The 19502-nt window shown below is 50.6% G+C and overlaps 4 protein-coding genes across 4 annotated transcripts; 2 read left to right on the top strand and 2 right to left on the bottom strand.

Annotated features, from left to right (window-relative positions):
• Positions 1-2256: 2256 nt before the first annotated feature.
• J7337_000230 (uncharacterized protein) lies at positions 2257-5192 on the top strand (the record flags this gene model as incomplete). The annotated part of the gene is made up of 2 exons (XM_044817993.1): positions 2257-2303; positions 2366-5192. The coding sequence occupies 2 exons, from the start codon at positions 2257-2259 to the stop codon at positions 5190-5192; spliced, it is 2874 nt and encodes a 957-aa protein (XP_044685695.1).
• Positions 5193-5883: 691 nt separating this feature from the next.
• Positions 5884-6760, bottom strand: J7337_000229 (uncharacterized protein; the record flags this gene model as incomplete). The annotated part of the gene is made up of 2 exons (XM_044817992.1): positions 5884-6397; positions 6450-6760. 2 exons carry the CDS (start codon positions 6758-6760, stop codon positions 5884-5886), a joined length of 825 nt encoding a protein of 274 aa, XP_044685694.1.
• A 715-nt stretch (positions 6761-7475) lies between these two features.
• Positions 7476-9055, top strand: ALG2 (Alpha-1,3-mannosyltransferase-like protein; the record flags this gene model as incomplete). Its single annotated transcript, XM_044817991.1, has 4 exons — positions 7476-7653; positions 7700-8308; positions 8365-8924; positions 9047-9055. The coding sequence occupies 4 exons, from the start codon at positions 7476-7478 to the stop codon at positions 9053-9055; spliced, it is 1356 nt and encodes a 451-aa protein (XP_044685693.1).
• Positions 9056-9941: 886 nt separating this feature from the next.
• J7337_000227 (uncharacterized protein) lies at positions 9942-13692 on the bottom strand (the record flags this gene model as incomplete). Its single annotated transcript, XM_044817990.1, has 2 exons — positions 9942-13362; positions 13529-13692. The coding sequence occupies 2 exons, from the start codon at positions 13690-13692 to the stop codon at positions 9942-9944; spliced, it is 3585 nt and encodes a 1194-aa protein (XP_044685692.1).
• Between the last annotated feature and the right edge of the window lie 5810 nt (positions 13693-19502).

The raw sequence follows: 19502 nt of genomic DNA, 5'->3' as shown, positions 1-19502 counted from the left end.
GAAAGAAAAGGAAAATACGGACGAGTCATATGATAGCGACGACAGCGAACTGGCGATACCCGTTCAGCAATCATTCACAGCTGGATATTATTGGAGTTGAAAAGGAATGGGAAGCGTAGTGATATATACATATTTTGGAATGGTTGGGAGCACTTGGATTTGCTTAGGTGGCATTATGTGGTGATTTTAGGGACGGTTATCTGAATGGAACTCGACTGTATCTGTATGGTATATATGAACGCGATGAGATGTATTTTATAATGAAGCATGAAGAGAATATGTGGATGTTGACAGCTGCTTGTCTGTTTACTTACCCACTTGACGTCCTAGAGCACCATGGATGATATGCCTGTTTAGTGGACCTCGATATCATTCGCCACTTGTTCAACAGATTTGTGAGCTCTGTTTCATCGGGCGATGAAGCTGCGGGCAGTGCATAATGATCTGCATGAGCTTGGCATTGACGATGGAAGGCCATGACGATTCATCCTTTAAAGATGTATGTTCCAAAAGGCTGAGGAGCGGTGTTTGAGTCCCTATGCAGTCGGGTACGAGTAGAGCTGTGAATTGAAAACTGACAAACCATGATTGAAAATGGCTTCCCCGCATTCTGGGACCAAAGTTAATTAATAACTCCGGTTTCTTGGCTTTATCCATGCAACGGACGGCTTATTCGGGATGGCTGTCTGTCGGATCATGGGATTGACAACTGTCTAGCGGCGTGGGGTGAACTCTCTTCACTCAAGATGAAACAATGTGATCGTCTGTCACCAACCTGCAGTCAATTCGCTTAGAGAGTAGGTCGAACTTGGATAAGAATGGTCTGTATACGAGGTATCCAAACACAATGCATGTAACTACATAGAAAGACAAACACCCACTGCAAGAATGCACAGGTGAGACATAATATGCAGAGCACAAGAGCATCATCGTGGGCTGAACAAGGCGGCAAGCGGGCCGTTACGTTGGTTCTCACTAACAAGGTTGGGGGTGACGGCTAGAAAAGGGGAACAGTGGCAGAAGAAAGAGGAGTTGGAGGAGGAGGATTGGATGAGATGAATCCGTGGGAAAGGGCTGAGAGTGAATGGGAGTGGGATTGAGGAGGGATCAAGGCTAATGGTACTAATTTATTGCCACTGATGTGACGATGTTGGTTTTTTTGATGCCCAGTTTTGTTGTGTCGTATTGTGTTGCATTGACTCCTTACTTTTCTCTTTAGATACATCTCTCCTTTTCTCTCCTACAAACTTACACCTGTTGTCGACGAAATAGGAGGATATTAGCTTGTAAGTCAAACCTCGAGTATTGCGTATGTCTCTGATCACTTGAGGCTTGAGCTTTGCAGTTCTTTCTCTCCGCATGAGCAATTACCCCACCTGCCTAAACACCATCCCCGTCCCCAGACCAGACCAGGCTCAATTCCCTGTCGTCCACTTTCACAATCATATTCGTTTTGTCATTACATCTTGTTCCTTTTGATCCTTCTTTCATTCCTATTTTCTTAATAATTCCGTCTTAATTATTACTCAATTATATCCATCTTCTCTCACGTCACGGCACAACTCAACACGAAAGTCTGCGTCAACTCCTCTCTCATCGCCTAATCTCATAACCCCTGACCTACCTCACGAGCTTCATTCTGTGCCGTCGCTTATTAGTTTCATGTTCCTGATTGATTACCCAAACCCAATCCAGAACATGCTCCTCAGCCATTGATGCACCCTTGCCCAGCTTTAAGGCTTTTGTCTCATATACGGGAATACCACCAGTTTAACTCCTTCTCCTAGAACTTACGAAACATCGCAACAATCTCCTGTCGCATTCGCATCCCTTGCGTCCTCCTTCTCCGAGGTTGCATTGCCTCGCCACCTGCTGCATTGCATATTCGCCCAACATCAACAGCCACAGTTTTCTGCAACACGCCCGGAAAGACGTCGAACCCCGCCGGTCAGCTTGTCACTCGTCATCATAACTCGGATCGCTTAAACTCGCCTGGCTCCATATTGCGCCGGGCTTCTTCAACTCCCAACGACCCGTCCGCTTTTGCGCCCAACTACACGACCCCCCAGGAGAAGCATCACCATGTTCTAAGTCATGAGCACCCAGACAAATACGTCGGATTCGGTTCCGCCGCCGCCGCGTCCCATTCGTTTTGTACATAATCAAGGACAACCGCCTTCTAAGCGGCGCAGAATCAACGCTGCGTAAGTATACTCCAGTCGTACCACCAGAACATCGTGACACAGACCTAGTCGCATGACTCTCTCCTTTCCACAATATATCGTCTTCAGTCTCTACTTCCTGTTACACAATACCCGACTCTCCCTCGACCCAATTGCTAGGTGCTAACCCCTTTGCGGCTCAGGTGTTTGACCTGTCGGAAACGAAAGACGAGATGCGCTGGCGAACGGCCTGTTTGCTCTACCTGCACCAAGAACGGCCACCAATGTCTAGGATACCCCGAGGAAATCAAGAGGGAGGATTGTGAGAAACCGTCGCTGTTGGATAAGCAGGCCCACGAACGAGACGAGCACGAACCCCGCCACTACCATGATGAGAATATCAAGATCGAGAAGGCGTCTATGCCAGCGCAGCACGTGCCCGAAACTCCAAATTCACATGCCACTTCAGGGACGACAATGTCGCTCGCAAACATGATCGATCCAAAGGTTGAGGACCGCGAAACCCCGAATGCGATGGCGCAGAATGGGCACCACCCTTCCGCTTTACCAACTTCTCCTACTGCTGTGCGACGCTCCGAAAGTCACCGCGTCCCCTATTTCCGATACTTTGGTCCAACTGCTATTGTACCTGGCTTTAAACAAATGGTTGTTTCTGTGCGCGATCGCCGGCGCTCGACTGCTGGTTCACTGGCTGGGACATCGCCGATATCAATACATAGCGGACCGCAAGGAAGCAGCTCGGCTGTTGGGAGCGATGTGGTCAGCGAGGAGCTACCTACCTACGACCCAAACGATTCAGCTCCAGTTCACCCACTAATAATCAGTCTCATTAACACCTTCTTCGTGCAAATGGGCTCCAGTTACCCATTCCTTCGACAGTCAAAGTTCTTACGGATGGTGAAAGAAAAGAGAGTTGAGCCAATTCTGGTTGACTCAATATGCGCTTTGGCCGCCAGGTTCTCCGACTCACCAATCCTTACAAACGGAAACGACAAAATGCCAAGGATGGAAAGGGGCGCAGTGTTTGCGCAAAGAGCCAGACAGGCCACTGTTGATACGTTCCCATGTCCGACTGTTGGCGCTGTGCAAGCTTGTCTCCTCATGGCTTATGAGGGCTTTGGAGCAGCCCAGGACAGCGCTCTGTGGATGTATCTCGGGCTTGCTATTCGTATGGCTGTCGACCTGGGGCTGCAAAAAGAGGTGGGAGTTCAGTATCATGGTGAGAAGGATGCTTTGTATTCTCAGAATTGGGGCCGCCATCCGGTTGACGAAGGAAGCTCCGAGGCGAAAGGAGGTGAATCAAGTCAGCTGAGTGCTCAAGAGCAAAAAGAGCTCGTACAAGAAAGGATGGATACGTTTTGGGCGGTCTTTATTCTTGACCGTGTCATCTCATCAGGGACGGGACGACCTGTCACATTTCGAGATGACGACTTGGAACTCTCATTCCCGGAGCCTTTCATCGATCCAGCGACTGGTTGGCCAGCTCCCTACCCGATCTTCCTACAAATAATCCACCTCTACGGCCGTGTATGCGACATTCTCAACAAAATTCGCAATGCGCAGGATCTCACCAAGGAAACATGGGACAAGCTTGGTGAGATGGAGCATGAGCTGACCAGGCTCTACAAGAGTTGGGACTGGCGGCTACAGTTTAATGTCAACAACTTCAAAGCGTATTTGGGAGCAGGTCAGGGCACCACGTTCATCCTGCTTCATTTCTGGTTCCATGCTCTCTTCATCATCCTTCACCAGCCGACTCTCCTTACACCCTTTGCTGAACTCCGCAGTGAGTTACAGCTCTTACCAGACAGTCGCGAGCTTAGTATGAGCAGCGCCAAAACGATTTGCGACATCTTGTCTTTTGCAGACTTGATAGACTCCAAGAGTTTCATTGGAAATCCTTTTGTTAGTCAGCCAATTTACATTGCAGCTTGCGCCTTCGTGATGGAGTCGAGCGCAAACGCATCAGGCTCACCCTCACGGGCCAACTCGCCCCCAGGCGGGCATCATCCGGATGCTCCAGGAGGCAATAAACCTCGAGAGGCCAAAACCTCACGACACTCTTTGTTGGCTTCGGCAGCAAATCAGAACTACCAAAAGTGCTTTAATTCTCTGCAACAGGTGCAAATGTACTGGGGTGGAGCTACCTATATCATCACTGCATTGGACCAGAGGGCCAAAGGAATATGGGATTGCGAAACATATACAGCGGAAGAGTATGAGAGCACTAAAGCTGGACGCAAGAGCAGCAGTGGCGCATTGAACAACCCGTTCCCCAAATTTGAGAATAAGGCATCACCAAGGATGTCAGGACCGCCTATAGCATGGACTCTGGCAGGAACTGCTAATTCTCCAAACTCGAGCCTGACGCTCATGTATCAGAATCGAGACTCCACGCCGGGAACTGGAGCTCAAACTTCACAGCCGGCACGAGCTCCCAGTACACCACCTGGCAATATGATATTTGACCCTATTCGACAGAGTTTACCAGACTCATCGGGCATGCTTGCGCCAGCTTATCCCCAGCCCAACGTCTCAGCTGTGCGGCAATCGTCCCGACCGGTTGGGCCCCGTCGAACTTCGAACCTTTCAGCGACGAGTACGCAAACTCGTCCTACTGTTCAGTTTGATGGATTGCCCGAGGACTGTGAGGCCAATGACATTTACACCACTGGGTCGAGGTTTACGCCGACAAATCCACCTTCTACTGCTTTTGATACATACAGTGTCTCGCCACCAACTGCGATGGCTGAAAATGGCGTGAACCCAGCCACGACTCTTTCAGGGGCAAACGCCATGTATTTTGGCCAAACAAGTTTCCCATATGCGATGCCCTGGGGAAATATGGGGAGCATGGATGGCATCACTTTTGACAGCCAGGATATAGACATTGCTGCTTTGGGGCTGCAGCAATCAGACATGATGGGGCCTTGGTTAGACTACATACCTTCAGATGTGTTGAGTCTTTTTGAGCACCAGCATCCGCACATGGGTCAGGGCGGTCAGTGATTCGGCGGACTTATATAATAGATCTGAGCATGTCAAATCGCATATACCCACGACGGACGGCCCGGTATATTTATGAGGCGTATTTGGTACACATGTATGGCGTTTGGTGGGAGCAATAAAAGAGGGCTAATACGTTATACCAAGTTTACTAAGATCGAGCTTGGCGCAGTAGGTGTATGGAAATAGGATTGGCTTTTAATGATATGTTGCTTGGTACCTATACTTTTGATAGCATTCGCCTGTACCTCTTTGGGTAATGCAGTGGTAGACTACACTGAACAGACGTGACTCGTGAGGATATGAATCCAGAGTGAGTATAGACGTGAAGTCTGTAAGCTGTGGCCGTTGGCGCTTCGACCGACAAAAAAGCATCACAAGGTCGTAATAAATACTGAAACGCCACAGAGTAACCCGGTTCACCCTGAATTCGAACACGCGAACTGCAAAAACGAAGAGTGGCGCAGGGGGGGAGAGTTTTAGGATTTTAGGTTCGGATTTTAGAAGGTTTATAGGTTATAGGTAGATACCCCTACACCACTCTTCGTCGAAGATATACAGAGTGATTTTAGTATGTAAAGGTAGGTCCTACACGAGGAAGTCGACATTTTGGTACATGAGGGGAGGGCAGCGCCCCAAATATTCTGCAAGTCGCAACAGATATGTCACACATATATCGTACAAGAACAGTCATCTACAACTTGGCCTTGGTATCCTTCAACCACTGCTCATACCAAACCTTTCCAAACTCCTTCCTCTCGCCCTCCCTACTCTGCGCCTCCTCGAATCTCTGCTCATGCGCCTCCATAGCAGGCCCCCTCATAAACTCGACCAAGCCAGCGTACATCTCCATTTTCAGCACGCCGTAGACACCAGACCTGCTCTTGTCAATGAGTTCCTTCTCCTTGATAAAGCTGAGCAGGTCTTCGAGGCCCTTGGGCGCAAGACCGTCGGCGATACCGGCTGCAAGGGCGTCCTCGCCTGTGAAGCGCTTGGCTTCGAGGACGAGGCTTCGGTAGGTTGCGTGGGAGTACTTGATGCGGAAGAGAGCTGACATGGCGGGTTTGAGGGGTGCGCCGAAGACAAGCTCGTTGAGACAGAGGAAACCTCGTGGGGTTGGGGCGAGGCGGTAGTCTTGGGCTGTGGCGAGCATGAGACCACCTGCGAAAGCGTGACCGTTCATGAGAGCCACTGTAGGCATAGGGTATCTAAAACAGTCAGCACGCCACTCACAAGCACTCAGCATCATCACAAACTTACGTCAAGAAACGAGCCCAGACATCATAGAGCAAAGGCCAGAAACCCTCGGTCGCAACAGCATGTTCCAGATCAAGACCATTGCTATAAAACTTTGGAATTCCAGAAGTAGTCGCTACAACGCCGTGAGGGTGACCAAACTCGATGATGTCGAGGGCGTTGAGAAAGGCTTTGAGAACGGGTGTTGTAAGACGGTTGTCGGGTGGTGAGAGGAGGGTGAGGAGGTAGACTCTCGGTGAGGGTTCTGTGCATGTGAGGGTTCCGCCGGGATGGGCGCCGCATTTTGCGATGGGGAGTGTGAAGAGAGTAGACATTTTTTTATTAGAATTCCTGAAGTGAGATGAGAGGTTGTGAGGGAGAGTGGGCGTTGTTGGGTGGTATAAGAAGAGCCCAGGTTAGTATAAGAGCGTGGAGTTGAAAGGCCGGCTAAGGAAAACACCTCGGCTTGTGGATAATGCCTGGGGTAAAGTAAGTGAGTGAGATACATGATGAATCTGAGATGGGCTTCTCGACATATGAGATCACATGATACAAGGAATCTGCTGCGACTCCGGAAGCTGAGCGCAAGGGGTGCAGGCTCATTCTTGCAGGTAGGAGACACATGAGCTATTAGCCCGATTCCAAGCATTATTGTGAATAATGAATGCATCTTGCATCTTGCATGTGAACGATTGATTTAAAGATTCTGGGGTAAAAGGATACGTACCGCTCATGATGAAACGGTCCCACTTCCCATGACAGCCACGCACCCCAACTCTCATTGGAAATAAAACTTCTAACGTTAGAAGAGGATGCCAGAATAAACTGGTCCAAAGCTCTACTAAAATACACTAAACCTACCTAAATCTTTTTATCGCTTAGGATAAAGATCCTAAGTTTTCTTGCCCAATCATCACCAGCCAATAGCAGGTCTTCTCTCCAAGCCCCCCCCACTGGAGCTTTTCATTTCCTCCAACTCACCCCCACTAACCAACCAAACACCGTACGTAGCCTCTCATAACCACCACCACCACCACCAAAAACGCGATCATGGCTTCAGACGCCAAAGACAAAGACTCCATCGTCTTCTTCCATCCTGATCTTGGTATTGGAGGTGCTGAGCGTCTCGTCGTCGATGCTGCGGTTGGGTTGCAGGAGAGGGGATATCGCGTCGTGATATTTACGAATCACTGCGATCCGAAGCATTGCTTCGATGAGTGTCGCGATGGTAATAACTTCAAGTCTTGAGTATTCAGGATTACTAACTGGACTAGGGACTCTCGATGTTCGTGTTCGCGGCCACTGGCTCATCCCAATGTCTATCCTCTCGCGCCTCACAATCCTCTGCGCCATCCTTCGTCATGTCCATCTTCTTATTCACATTGCTCTGTCCGGCGAACTACAAGCCCTACGGCCCCGCGCATTTATCGTCGATCAGCTCTCCGCCGGCCTACCTCTCATGCGATACATCGCGCCATCCTCGCCAATCCTCTTCTACTGCCACTTCCCCGATCTTCTCCTCGCGCAGGGCCGCGAATCTGCCCTCAAGCGCTTGTACCGACGTCCGTTTGACTGGCTTGAGGAATGGACCATGGGATTTGCAAGCGCTGTGGCTGTGAACTCGGGTTTCACAAAGGGCATTGTTAACAATACGTGGCCGAATTTGAAGAAGCGCACGGAGACCAAGGTGGTGTATCCTTGTGTGGATACGGAGGTTAAGGATAAGGAAGATGTTGGCAGTGATGGCGATGTTCCGTTCAAGGGGGAGAAGATCATTCTCAGTATCAACCGCTTTGAGAGGAAGAAGGATATTGGTCTTGCGATCAAGGCCTTTGCTGCGATTCCGGAAGCTGAGCGCAAAGGATGCAGGCTCATTCTCGCAGGTATGGCGCACATGATTATGCCTTTCACACGAAAAGTAATACTAACTCATTATTAGGCGGCTACGATCCCCGCGTCGCCGAGAATGTCCAATATCACTCTGAGCTCGAGGCTCTCGCCTCTTCTCACGGTCTCGAACACCTCACCACCAAGACCCTCATAACAGCACTGTCTGCGCCTCCAACCGTGCCCGTTCTCTTCCTCCTCTCGATCCCCAACTCCCTCAAGGCATCGCTCCTCCGCTCCGCACGCATTCTTCTCTACACACCCGCCAACGAGCACTTCGGCATCGTGCCCCTAGAAGCCATGCTCGCCCGAACACCAGTACTAGCTGCTGATTCAGGCGGCCCCGTAGAGACAATCGTTGATGGCGAGACGGGATGGTTGCGATCGCCGAAGGATGTAGATGCCTGGGCTGGTGTTGTGCGCAGTGCGCTGAGACTTGGTGATGCTGATGTGCAGAAGATGGGTGATAAGGGTGCTGTGAGAGTGAAGGAGTTGTTTGGGCGAGAGCAGATGGCTAAGCGCTTTGATGAAATCTTGGTTGATATTGTCGCCAGTAAGAAGCCTCCCGTTTCTGCAATGCGGACAATCGTCAACGCCGCCGGGGTCTTGCTGGTATGTGTTTTAGGGCTAGTAGTCTCAGCACTCTTATATAAACTTAAATAAGTTTAACTAAGTTTATATAAGTTTATATAAATTTATATAATTTTAAATAAGTTTACTTAAGTTTATTTAAGTCTACTTAAATTTATATAAGTTTATATAAATTTATATAAATTTAAATAAGTTACCCTAAATCTACTTAAGTTTACCTAAACTTGTATAAGTTGATATAAGCTCATATAAGCTTAACTTCTTACAAATTTATACAGGCAAGTTCACATAAGGCTCAGAGTTCTGCAGTTTCAAGGGGCTATTATTATCGGTGTCAGATGCACAGCACCGACACAAATCTTCAATAGATGGAATGACATCCAACCAAAGAAAGTAACAAATCTCTCCACCGTATCTATACAAATGCACGCAAGCCTCCCTGTTCTCCCAGGGGCAGGCTGCTCTGATGCCGCTGTATATAGCCCAGCATGAAAAAATGCAAGGGGTTCATTCTTATTCCTCCTCCTTCTCGTCATATATATAAACAATGCGTCCGTCAACGATAGGACTGACTTCCGACGAAGCGGTGACGTTCTGGACCCCTTCTGCCTTTGATCCGATACATATTCATCCTTTGTCCCTCCTCCGATCTCATTCCAGCTCATAAAACCCGTCATTATTCTCATTTCCTCATCCATACATCCCGCCCACGAAACAGCGGTCCGTCTCAAGAAAAAACAACACGGGATAAATCTTTATAGCAACTGAGCCACCCATGATATGCCATAAAATAGCAATGCAGTAACGATCCCTCTCTGGGATGTGAGCAACGATCTAATAACAAGAAAACACCTGATGTGATACCACGCTTCGTGCAAAGCGAAGGCCTCATGCTCCAAAACATTTCTCCAGGCAACTGAAGATGCAACTCGACCCATAATGGAAAAAGACTCACAATTCTTGTCTGGCATTTGACAAAGTATGTGACAAGATAAATAAATGAACTTAATAAATATGCCATAAAACGGGGAAGGGGTATCATGTTTCATAGGGTGACGTCCCTTCGTCACCATATGCAGAGGTCGGCACCTTCTTGGCTGTTTCGGTGCTCGCAATGCTAATGTTGGTGTCACGTCTTCGAGGGTTGAAGACTGGAGGTCGTGACGTAGTCTGCGCTGGCTTCTTCTTTGACTTGGCCATGAGCAAGATCCCGTCATCGCTGCCATCGTCGTCGAAATCATCGTCGACGGGCCGGGCAACGGGAGTGCTAGTCACCGAGTCCCGAGCACCACCTTCGAGATGGACAGCAAGAGAACCACTGTCCATAGCAGGAGGATTGCCGTACACGTGGTCGATAGGGAAGCCATTGGGTTCCTTGTCAAAAGCTGGTGGCGTCAGACTGTCGGTGGTTTCGAGCAGTTGTGGGTGAGCGCTGACAATGCCTGGTTTGCACAACAGCTCAGCTTCCATATCAGCTGAGACGGAGCTGGCACCACTGAGCAAGGCTGGCAGAGAGGGATCAGACTGGAATGCCAGCATCCGCTCTGATGTGCTGGCTGTAGAAGGGAGTGCTGAGACAGGGCTGGTGACACTTGGGCTAGTCGATGGGGTGGCTAACGCCTCCATTGAATCGACACTTGACGACTTGGTAGTGGGCATGGTATCTGCGCGAGGAAGGGTTTCATCTCGGGTCCATTCCTCCTGGATAGGTGAGGGCGGGCAAGAGTAACTGATGTACTCAACCCGATCACCTCGTCGCATGCAGAGATCTTCCGAGTGGCGAGGTGGTGACGTTCTTGTGATCGGAGCACTATCCATTCTATGAAGAGATCGAGGTCTGGTCTTGTTGCAAGGTTCAGCAGAGTGGGTTGGAACCGCCTGACTATACTGTTGACCAGCGGCGGCTGCGAGAGATGAGGAGAGTATAGAAGCTTCCAAGCGTCTATGGTGGGAAGCCTTGCCCAAGTCAACGGACTTGACAGGTCGTCTTCCATGCCGAGGTGGTGCTTGAACGCTGCCTGGCGCAACGGTGGTATTGACGCCCACCTTGGGTTCAGCGCGTTTATCTGAACTGGAGAAGAGGCCACGATCGACTGACTTGGACCGTGAGCTTTCATCCATGGAATCCGTCAAGTCCATGTCGCGAGTCTTTCGGACCGTCTCGGCACCAGAGTCATCTGGTCCGTCGACTGGGCTGGAGAAGTAAGGGGTAGTAGGAGTGGTTTGAGAGACGGGCATGGGGGAACCAAGATGGAGCCAGTGTTGAGTGGTTTTGGTATGTCCATGGCTATGAGCGTGACGGTGGAAGGGCCATAGAGAGGCTGCCGATGATGACTTCTCGGGTTCGCGTATCGACTCGCTCTCGCTATGAGCATGATGATGGCCCCGGTAAACGCCGGCTTCGGGAAGAACAGTGGCCAACGGGTCGTAGATGACTGATTCGGGCTGTGGGCTGACCGATTGGCTGACTGAGAGAGGATGTTCGGGCGCCGCGGCGGCATCTCGCATGGCACTCGCGAAGTAGTCGTCAGGGCGGAGACTCTTGCGTCGGTTCTCGCGGTACTGCCCATGAGGAGTCGGAGGTCCGTTATTGTACATGCTTACGTTGTCGCCGGTGGAGCTAGCAGCACTACTGTTGGCTCGATGTCGCGTTTTGCTATCACTTCGTTCCACGAGGGGGTGCATTACCTTGCCAACAGCCTTCTTGACCACCGAGCGGGCACGCTCGAGAAAAGTAAGAGGCACGACGGCGGATGACATTTCCCTTTCGTCGACTTGGATCTTGCGACCGGAAGAAGGGCGAGCAGGGTCAGTATCGTCGAGCCATCCGATAGGATTCATAATATCCTGGACGACCCATGGGTGACGCTTGATGTCTCGCAATCGAATTCGCTTTTCAGGGTTCTTGGTGAGCATTTGTCGCAGCAGGTCAATAAGGAGGTTGTCGACTTCTTCGTAGACCAAGTCGTTGTCATCACGGTACGGGTGCATGTTCTGACGCTTGTAGAGGGAGGTAGCGGCAGGGGAGGTTGAGGGGTGAACGGGCATCAAGCGGCGCTTGGGGATGTAGACTTCCTCAGTTGCGATCTTTCGGAACATCTGAAACTCATCTTCGGCGAGGAAGGGGATTCGAGCGTAGATCAAGCAGTAAAGCGTCACACCGAGAGACCAAACATCGATTTGTTCCGAGACCTTGGGTTGTTCTGTGTCCAAGTCGGTGTAGCATAACTCGGGAGCAAAGAACGCAGGTGTACCAACTGTCTTAGCAAGTTCAAGATCATCGTCGAAATCCTTGGCCTCAGATTCGGATACTGTGTCATCAAACTCGCCATCGCGAATAGGTCGGCCAAAGTAGGAGACGCCAAAGTCAGAAATCTTGACGCGATGATCTTTACTCCACAACAGATTGGCTGGCTTGATATCTCGGTGGACGACACCTTGATAATGCAAGTACTCGAGGCCGAGAACAGTATCTCTGAAGGTTGATCGAGCTTGGTCAAAGGTGAAGCATGGAACGTAGGAGAAGTCATCTGAGAAGGGGTCGTGTTGTTGAGGGTTGAAATCAAGAGAGGACATGTGCGAGATGATCGAATCAGCCATGCTGGGAGAGCGTCCTCGGAAGCCTTCGTCGACGTACGGGCCGTACATGGTGCCATCCAACGCGGTACTCGAGGTGGGGTTTGATCGGAGAGCGCTGGGGGTTTCCATGTCGTCTTCCCAATTGATGAACTCGTCAGGGTCTTCAACGGCCCGAGTCGACGAAACCACAGATCGTGATCGTGAATGTGCCCTTTGTTCATCGCGGAAGGTTTGTCGTGAAGTAGGTCTCGAAGGTGATCCATCGCTGACGGCAAAGTCTTGCATGGAGGATATGCGGGACTGGCTTCCTAGACTGCTACTAGGCTCGTCGGCTCCTCCATTCTCAAAACTCCAGTTCATCTGACCGGGGTAATTCTGTGCCATCTTGGCTCGTTTCATTTGCTTGATAGCCTGGCGATGTTCAAGGAGTTGTTCGTAACGGTCCTCCTCGGGAGTTGGGAGCTCGCCTCGCATTTCGCGTTCTATGCGTCGTCGCTCGAATAGACAAATGTGAGGGAGACCCTTCTTACGCCACACAACTTCACCGAGTTCCACATGCTCAAGAACCATGTAAATCTTCTTGAGCTCCGGGTCGTCAATGACTTCGAGGAGGGCGACGACATTCGGATGACGGATCTTCTTCAAGATGGCGATTTCCTTCTTCGTCTTGTCTTGGGGAGACTTTGCCGTAACCTTTCCAAGGCGTCGCTTCTTAGAGAAACGTGGGATGATCTTGATGGCCACATTTTCGCCTGTTTCGAGGTTGCGAGCCAGCTTGACTTTACCATGCATTCCACGGCCAATTTCTTCGATCACTTCATATTGGTTAATGAGCTTGCGGCCTGTGGCGGTATCTGAGTCAATAAGGGCTTTGTGTGTCCTATGATTGACAAATACGTTAGTGTCTGATAAGTGAAACGGTTGGTGCATGCCAGGCTCCCTGGCCGTCTCCCCCGCCATAGGCGAGCAAAACCGATTGGAGGCGGAACAAGCGAAAAAGGCGGACAATGCGATACGATATTCCCATCGCAGATTGAAATGCTTACTCTCTAACTTTGTGCATCTGCAAAGGGTGCAGGAGAGGACTTTGGGTGTAATTGGGAGGTGTATTGTTCTCGGATACGGAGGTGACGAGATTCTGCCTAGAGGGCGAGGGGCTGAAAAGTCCTGGCGAAGACATAGGAGTGCTGTTGGCGGTCCTCAAAGGCATGGAGGAAGAGGAGGGGAGATGGGTATGCAGCGGCGGGGCTCCGCGAGCCGTCGACGAGAGGGAGGCGGACGACTGTTGCTGCGATAGAGACTTGTGGTGATGACGGTGGGAGTGGTGATGATGGTGCTGATAGTACTGTGAGGGATCCATGATGGGCGAGATTGTTGGAGCGGCTGTTGTCGCCTCGACATACTGAAGGGGAGTGCAGAAGGCTCGCACAGGCGGGCCGTGAATTGCTCAAGTCACAACGGAGATGTGACGAGGAATCGATCTATAGTACCATTGTCGCGTGTAGAGAGAAGCGTGTGTCGAGGAGGAGTGAGGGTCGAAGACGTCCAAGACGTTGAAGTTGAGGAACAAGAGATTTGGTGAGAGGAGAGGTTGAGATGGTGACTAGAGTAATTGGTAAAATAGGCTGGACAAAAGAGTAGAGCAAGTGGAGCAGTGCAATAAGAGAGAACAGGTCTTGTGTGTTTGGGGGTGTGGATATGTTAGTGGTGTTGGTGTTGGTGTTGGACTTGGACTTGGACTGGACCCAGTGGAGTTGGTGATGATGGAGGTGGGCATGGAACTGCCTGTGAGTGGGAAGGCACAGTGTCCGTCTCTTTTACTAGGCCCATCTCTCGCTGCAACTCTGAATGGTGTGTGGTTCATAGCGGCGACCGTGGAAAAGAAGAGCCAGTGGTTGACGCAGCCGAACTCGATCTGATAGCGGTACCAATCTGGTAAGTCTCTACTGTGCGAGCTCCGAGGAAATCTTCTGGTCTGTGCTTCAACCCATGGCGCCATGCCCTTTCTCCCTCACCATCTTCAGATCAACCCTGGGCCAAATGCAAAGATACGCTGTTAGGTCCACTGCCCTCAAACACTGCAGCTTCACCCCTCAACCTTATCCACTCCCACCTCGTCCAGAATCTCCAGTCAGTAGCGGCCACCGTCCACCGTCCAGCGTCACCAAAATACAACACACACACAAATCTGTTCCGTTTTCGCTCAGCCCGGCCGAGGTTTCGTTGTCCCCAGCAGAAAAGACGACTCATTCATTGCCAGCACAACAAGTCAATAAACCGCGCAGTTGTCTCGAATTGCCTTTCAACTGAGAGCCTAATGCCGTCAGGTATCTGTCTATCAAGTTAGGTATCTATGGCTACGTAGTAGATATCACCGTCTGTCTCTTTCTCGGCAAGCAAAGCCATCCAGATACAGAAGGGGTGTGGGCTCCTTACCAACACTCCCCTGAACGCCGCCTTTTTCACTCGTTCTGTGACGGTGATGTCTGTTTTTGCTGACTACGGAGTGGACCGGCCGCCTTCAAGGATTCGGCCCCTGCTCGCTCCTCCATCCGCTCCGTTCCTCGCTCTCTAGCACGCGTCGTCTGTTGCCGTCGTCGCCGTCGTCGCCGCCGCCGCTGGTGTGGTCGTCTCTCTCGACAAAATTATAGATGAGGTTATCTCGAAACGCATCTTGGCTTGGCTCATCATCGACACAATTTCTCAACATCAACCCACCACTAGCCAGAAGCGAGGCTTTCTTAGGCATGACCGACGAGGGTCCTCTCAAGCGAGCCAGCACCGAGCATTTCCTGGCCTTGTCCGACATGTCTTGGCAACGCTTGGGCTGGCTGGGCTGGCTGGGCTGGCTAGGATGGCTTTGGGCTTGACGATTTACAGTGTCCTCTGCAGCGCTGCAGAAAGAGTAACACCGATGGGTGCTTGAGATTGGTTGAAAAATGCCCGGTTTACTCGATGGAGGCCCTGGCGCCATCTGACTGGACGGAGACATTCTACCAAAGTGCGATAATTCCCTCGGACAACCCTTCTCTGGTCGAAGTCAATTCATTGTTGTGCTAAGCTCATCACGTCCTGAGAATACATGAGGTGCATGATTTGTGATTTCTCACTGAGTACATGGTTATCTGAAGACGTGGACAATTGGCTTACAACTCAAAACATTTGATTGGAGCCTACAAGACTCCATGATTATCTCGAGGGAATCTACACCCATTGGACAAGAGCTCAAAACTCAAGCTTGGAGGTCCTGAACTGTCTTGAGTAGCTGACGCAATGGAGACAGCCAGGGATCTCGAACAGACAAGACAAGCAAGGCTCAAGCGAAGCGATTGCGGGTCAAAGTGCGGGAGGCGGTGATGCTGGAGAAGAAGTGGCACTAAGGGATACCTGAGCTACCCATATCGCGGGCTTCTGATTCGTACTGTAAGACTGTGCCATCGAGGACACTGCGGGCGTTTTCAGAGCCTGAAAACATCGCAGACGGTGCCCAAGCATACTGTACAGACACTGCCCTCAAACCGTATCTGAGAAAGTACTGCTGCTGTCAGTGGGGCAGCGTTTCGCTGGGGACGGGAACTTAAGTTTATGGTACCTTACCTTCCCAGGCCATGATGCATCACTCCAGCTGTCGGAGCCTTGGAAAGATCCATGAATCTGTGGGAATTTCTAGGAGATTCCTCAAGCACATCACTGGGGCTGTTGTGAATGCTTCACTTGTCCAGCTCACCAGCAATCGATCTGGATCGTTGCGAGCCCCTGAAGCGATGTCTCAAACTCAATTTACTCAGCTCCAGGCGAAGAAAGTGATAAGATAACACCAGGCACAACGAATGGACGACTGGATAAGCAATTGTCATCGAGCCAATGGTAGTTTACCATTTTCAACTTCCATGTGTCTGTGATTTCCCAACTCGTTCGCGTTGGGGTTTGGTGGCTTGGCTAGGCCTTGCGATGTCTTTGGCTGGACCCATTTCGCTGGGGCATTAGTTTTGCTCCCCTGTCCCAGCCCGATAAGATCCGCGTCTCTGAATGCAGGTTTTTTTTCTCTCTCATGGTTTCTTTGCTTTTTGTCTCTGGCGTACTCCGTACCTGAGATCAAACTCAGGGCATCCTGGCTCAGTCATGTCTTGCCGTCTACTTCTACAGTTTTACTAACCAACAAAATGGAATTCAAAAAGCCTCGTTTCAGAGATTCAACGGAAGTTGTCCATGCCGCATCAAAAACGCTGGCGGTATTTCTACGCCGCCCTAAACGCCGCTGTCTGCGTCATGGACTGCAGGACCGAAGTTAATCTGGTTCAGGTCCCTCTATCTGCAAGGATACGGTGTCTGGTCTTGATATTTTTATACATTTTTGGTTCATACCGTTGATACATGGGAGCCCAGTGCTTCCAAGGTGAGGTTCTACGAAAACGGGTGGTGCTCGCGTGCCAGTTCAAGTCTCAGTTGCAAACGGTCAGCCTTGAAACGCGGCGGCCCTGAACGATTCGATGTCTTGTGAGACTCAGCTTCTCAAGCGGGTCACAAATACGTCCTCATTACGAGTCGATGGATATGAATTGCTGTGCATAATTGTGATACGTTGCACAGCGGTTCAATGACATGTGGTTGCCAAGATCAACAGTATGGCCGGAGATAGACTTCACTTAGAGCGTCTTGCACCCTGGCACCACGACGAACTAGCCAGTCCGCTGCGTCGATCAGAGTCGGCAATTCTTCGCTGCCCCTTTTTTATTTCCAACCTCCGGGCTTAGGGTCCGTCGTTTGATTCATGCTTGGGCTTGGCCAGCTACATACGCCTCGTATGTCTGAATCACATGCATTCCACGCGCATCTATCGGTGAAGAACGCATAATAGTTAGATCGCTCATTCTCACTCGACATGATGAGTTCATGTTTATGTTTGAGGCTCTGTTGTTGGAAATTATTGGTAAATGACTCGCCACGATGGCGACTCCATTTAATTATCGGTTTCACTCCCGTACCAACACGCACGTTGTACCGTACCCTGTTGCCGTATTTTAGCGTCTGGATTCTTTTTGTCTGCACTTTGCTGTACAGACTGGCCGTGTTGTAGGTATATGCATGCAGCTGCACAAGACCGGCATCCGGCCCCCGCCGGTCGTTGCTCCGTGTTTGGCGGACGTTTCTTCCATTGATCCTAGCCCCAGAAGATGGACGAGGTTGAAGATTATCAATGTAGTGATCATGCTACTGTAGCGTAGCGTTCTCGAATGGCTCATCATCATAAGGCAATGCCATCACAGACCTAAGGCGCCTAAATTTTGGGGGCACTTTAGGGTAGCATCCAGCAATTGACTCCCGTCCCGGCAGGCAGGCAGTTGATGTCCGCCCGTTCCATCCTACCTTCCTTCCTCTCCTCTCCATCTTTCAACTGCAACTGCGTTCCTGACCAACTTGGGTAGCTGCATCTTCCCCGCCACACTACGGAAGTCTGCATCCACCCTCTGACCCTCGTCATCCCAAGATGGAACTGTTTCTTCTTGTTCAAGCTTAACCTCCAAATCTCGACCGTCAGGCATCTTCACGATACCGCCCAAAAGCCCGACCGACAGAGCCCAGCAATCACTCGCCAGGACACAGCTTAGCCACTAAGAAGGACACACCCGCACCCCCCGATGTTTTGAGGAGACCATAGCGGCAGTCACGTTCATTATCACTTGATCAAGACTCTGAGCTAGTCTACATAGCTGGTAGTTTAACCACCACTAGCACCTGTGATGAGGATACACAACCAACAAACAAGACATCGAATGGATCTAGCCCAAACTCTCGATGACGAGAAATTCGAAGCTAGCTGAAACAACGATAAGGATTGTCTCTAATGGCAAATGACAGTCCAGCATCTGAGTGGCTTTCACAGATGCACCTCAAGGAACCTGATTTTACCTGAGCGAGCCTACATTTCTCATGTCTCAGAACGCCATCAAGAAGCAGGGGTCCTAATAGGCAAATTATTTCATTCATGGATTTCTTGGGCCATTTTTGCATTCTTCGAGCTCTCAGCCGGAGGTGAAACTCCTTCAAGCAAGGCTCGATACAAATCTCCCACCCGGTAATCTGAGCAGAGTCTACTGCCAAAACGCATTCGCGCTTCTATTGTCAGGTTATCTGTGCAGAGATCGCGAGACCTTGGATTGATCTTGGCATGCTCAATTTCAACTATGGAACCACTTGTTGCTAATTTCTGGTCTTTGTGCCATACTGAGATGGCCCCATTGAGTTCCCCAGCTTCAAATTTCGTTAATTGGGTAGTTTTCCCCGCAAGAAGGAAACGCAAACCGCTTCATAGAACAAAGACAGGGTCTTCATTGCATTCAGGTTGAGGGGGTTTTGTGGCTCCGACCTTTAGAAACCACCTCACAACCACCAGAGCGTCTCAACACCGGGCCGGCTCGGACGATGAGCGGAGCACCGAGCGGGCCCGTCCTTTGGGGAAGTCGCTGGGTAATGGAGCACCGTCAGGGGCTGGTGGCCAGCTTGACAGGGGAGGCGAAGCAGGGATAGCCTACGTAGACGACCTCTATTATCGATTTTCGATATCATCGTCACCCTGAAGGGACCAAGAAACTGTCAGCGCGGCGCCTTACCTCTTGTCCCCTCAACAACGCCGCAGTTGCACAACGATGGCTGGCTCCGCGCCTCGTGGTTGGGTCGTTCAAGAAGCCCAAAACCTTATTGGGAGGCTTTCTGCTTAGTGGCCTGACTGCCGTTCTTCCTTTTACACTGCTTGTCGGCGCTGGTCGGGATGTTGCTGCGTTGGTCGCATGTCACAACCCTGGGAGACAATAGGTACTGCAGTCTGCAGGCGCCTGCTTCGGTCTCGATTCAGTTGGACTACCCGTTGCATTAGTAGACCGGGGTTGGAATTGAAAGAGGCGCATGCAGAGATACGACGCTGTGCTCCTACGATCTCTGTATAGATCAGGCCTGGATGACTTTGAACTCCCAAAGGCATTGTCATCACACTCTTTCTGGCCGATTTCGGCCCGCCTGACA

Source organism: Fusarium musae, chromosome 1 (assembly GCF_019915245.1).
Source record: "Fusarium musae strain F31 chromosome 1, whole genome shotgun sequence".
NCBI lineage: Eukaryota > Fungi > Ascomycota > Sordariomycetes > Hypocreales > Nectriaceae > Fusarium > Fusarium musae.
This window is presented reverse-complemented; position numbering and strand designations above follow the sequence as displayed.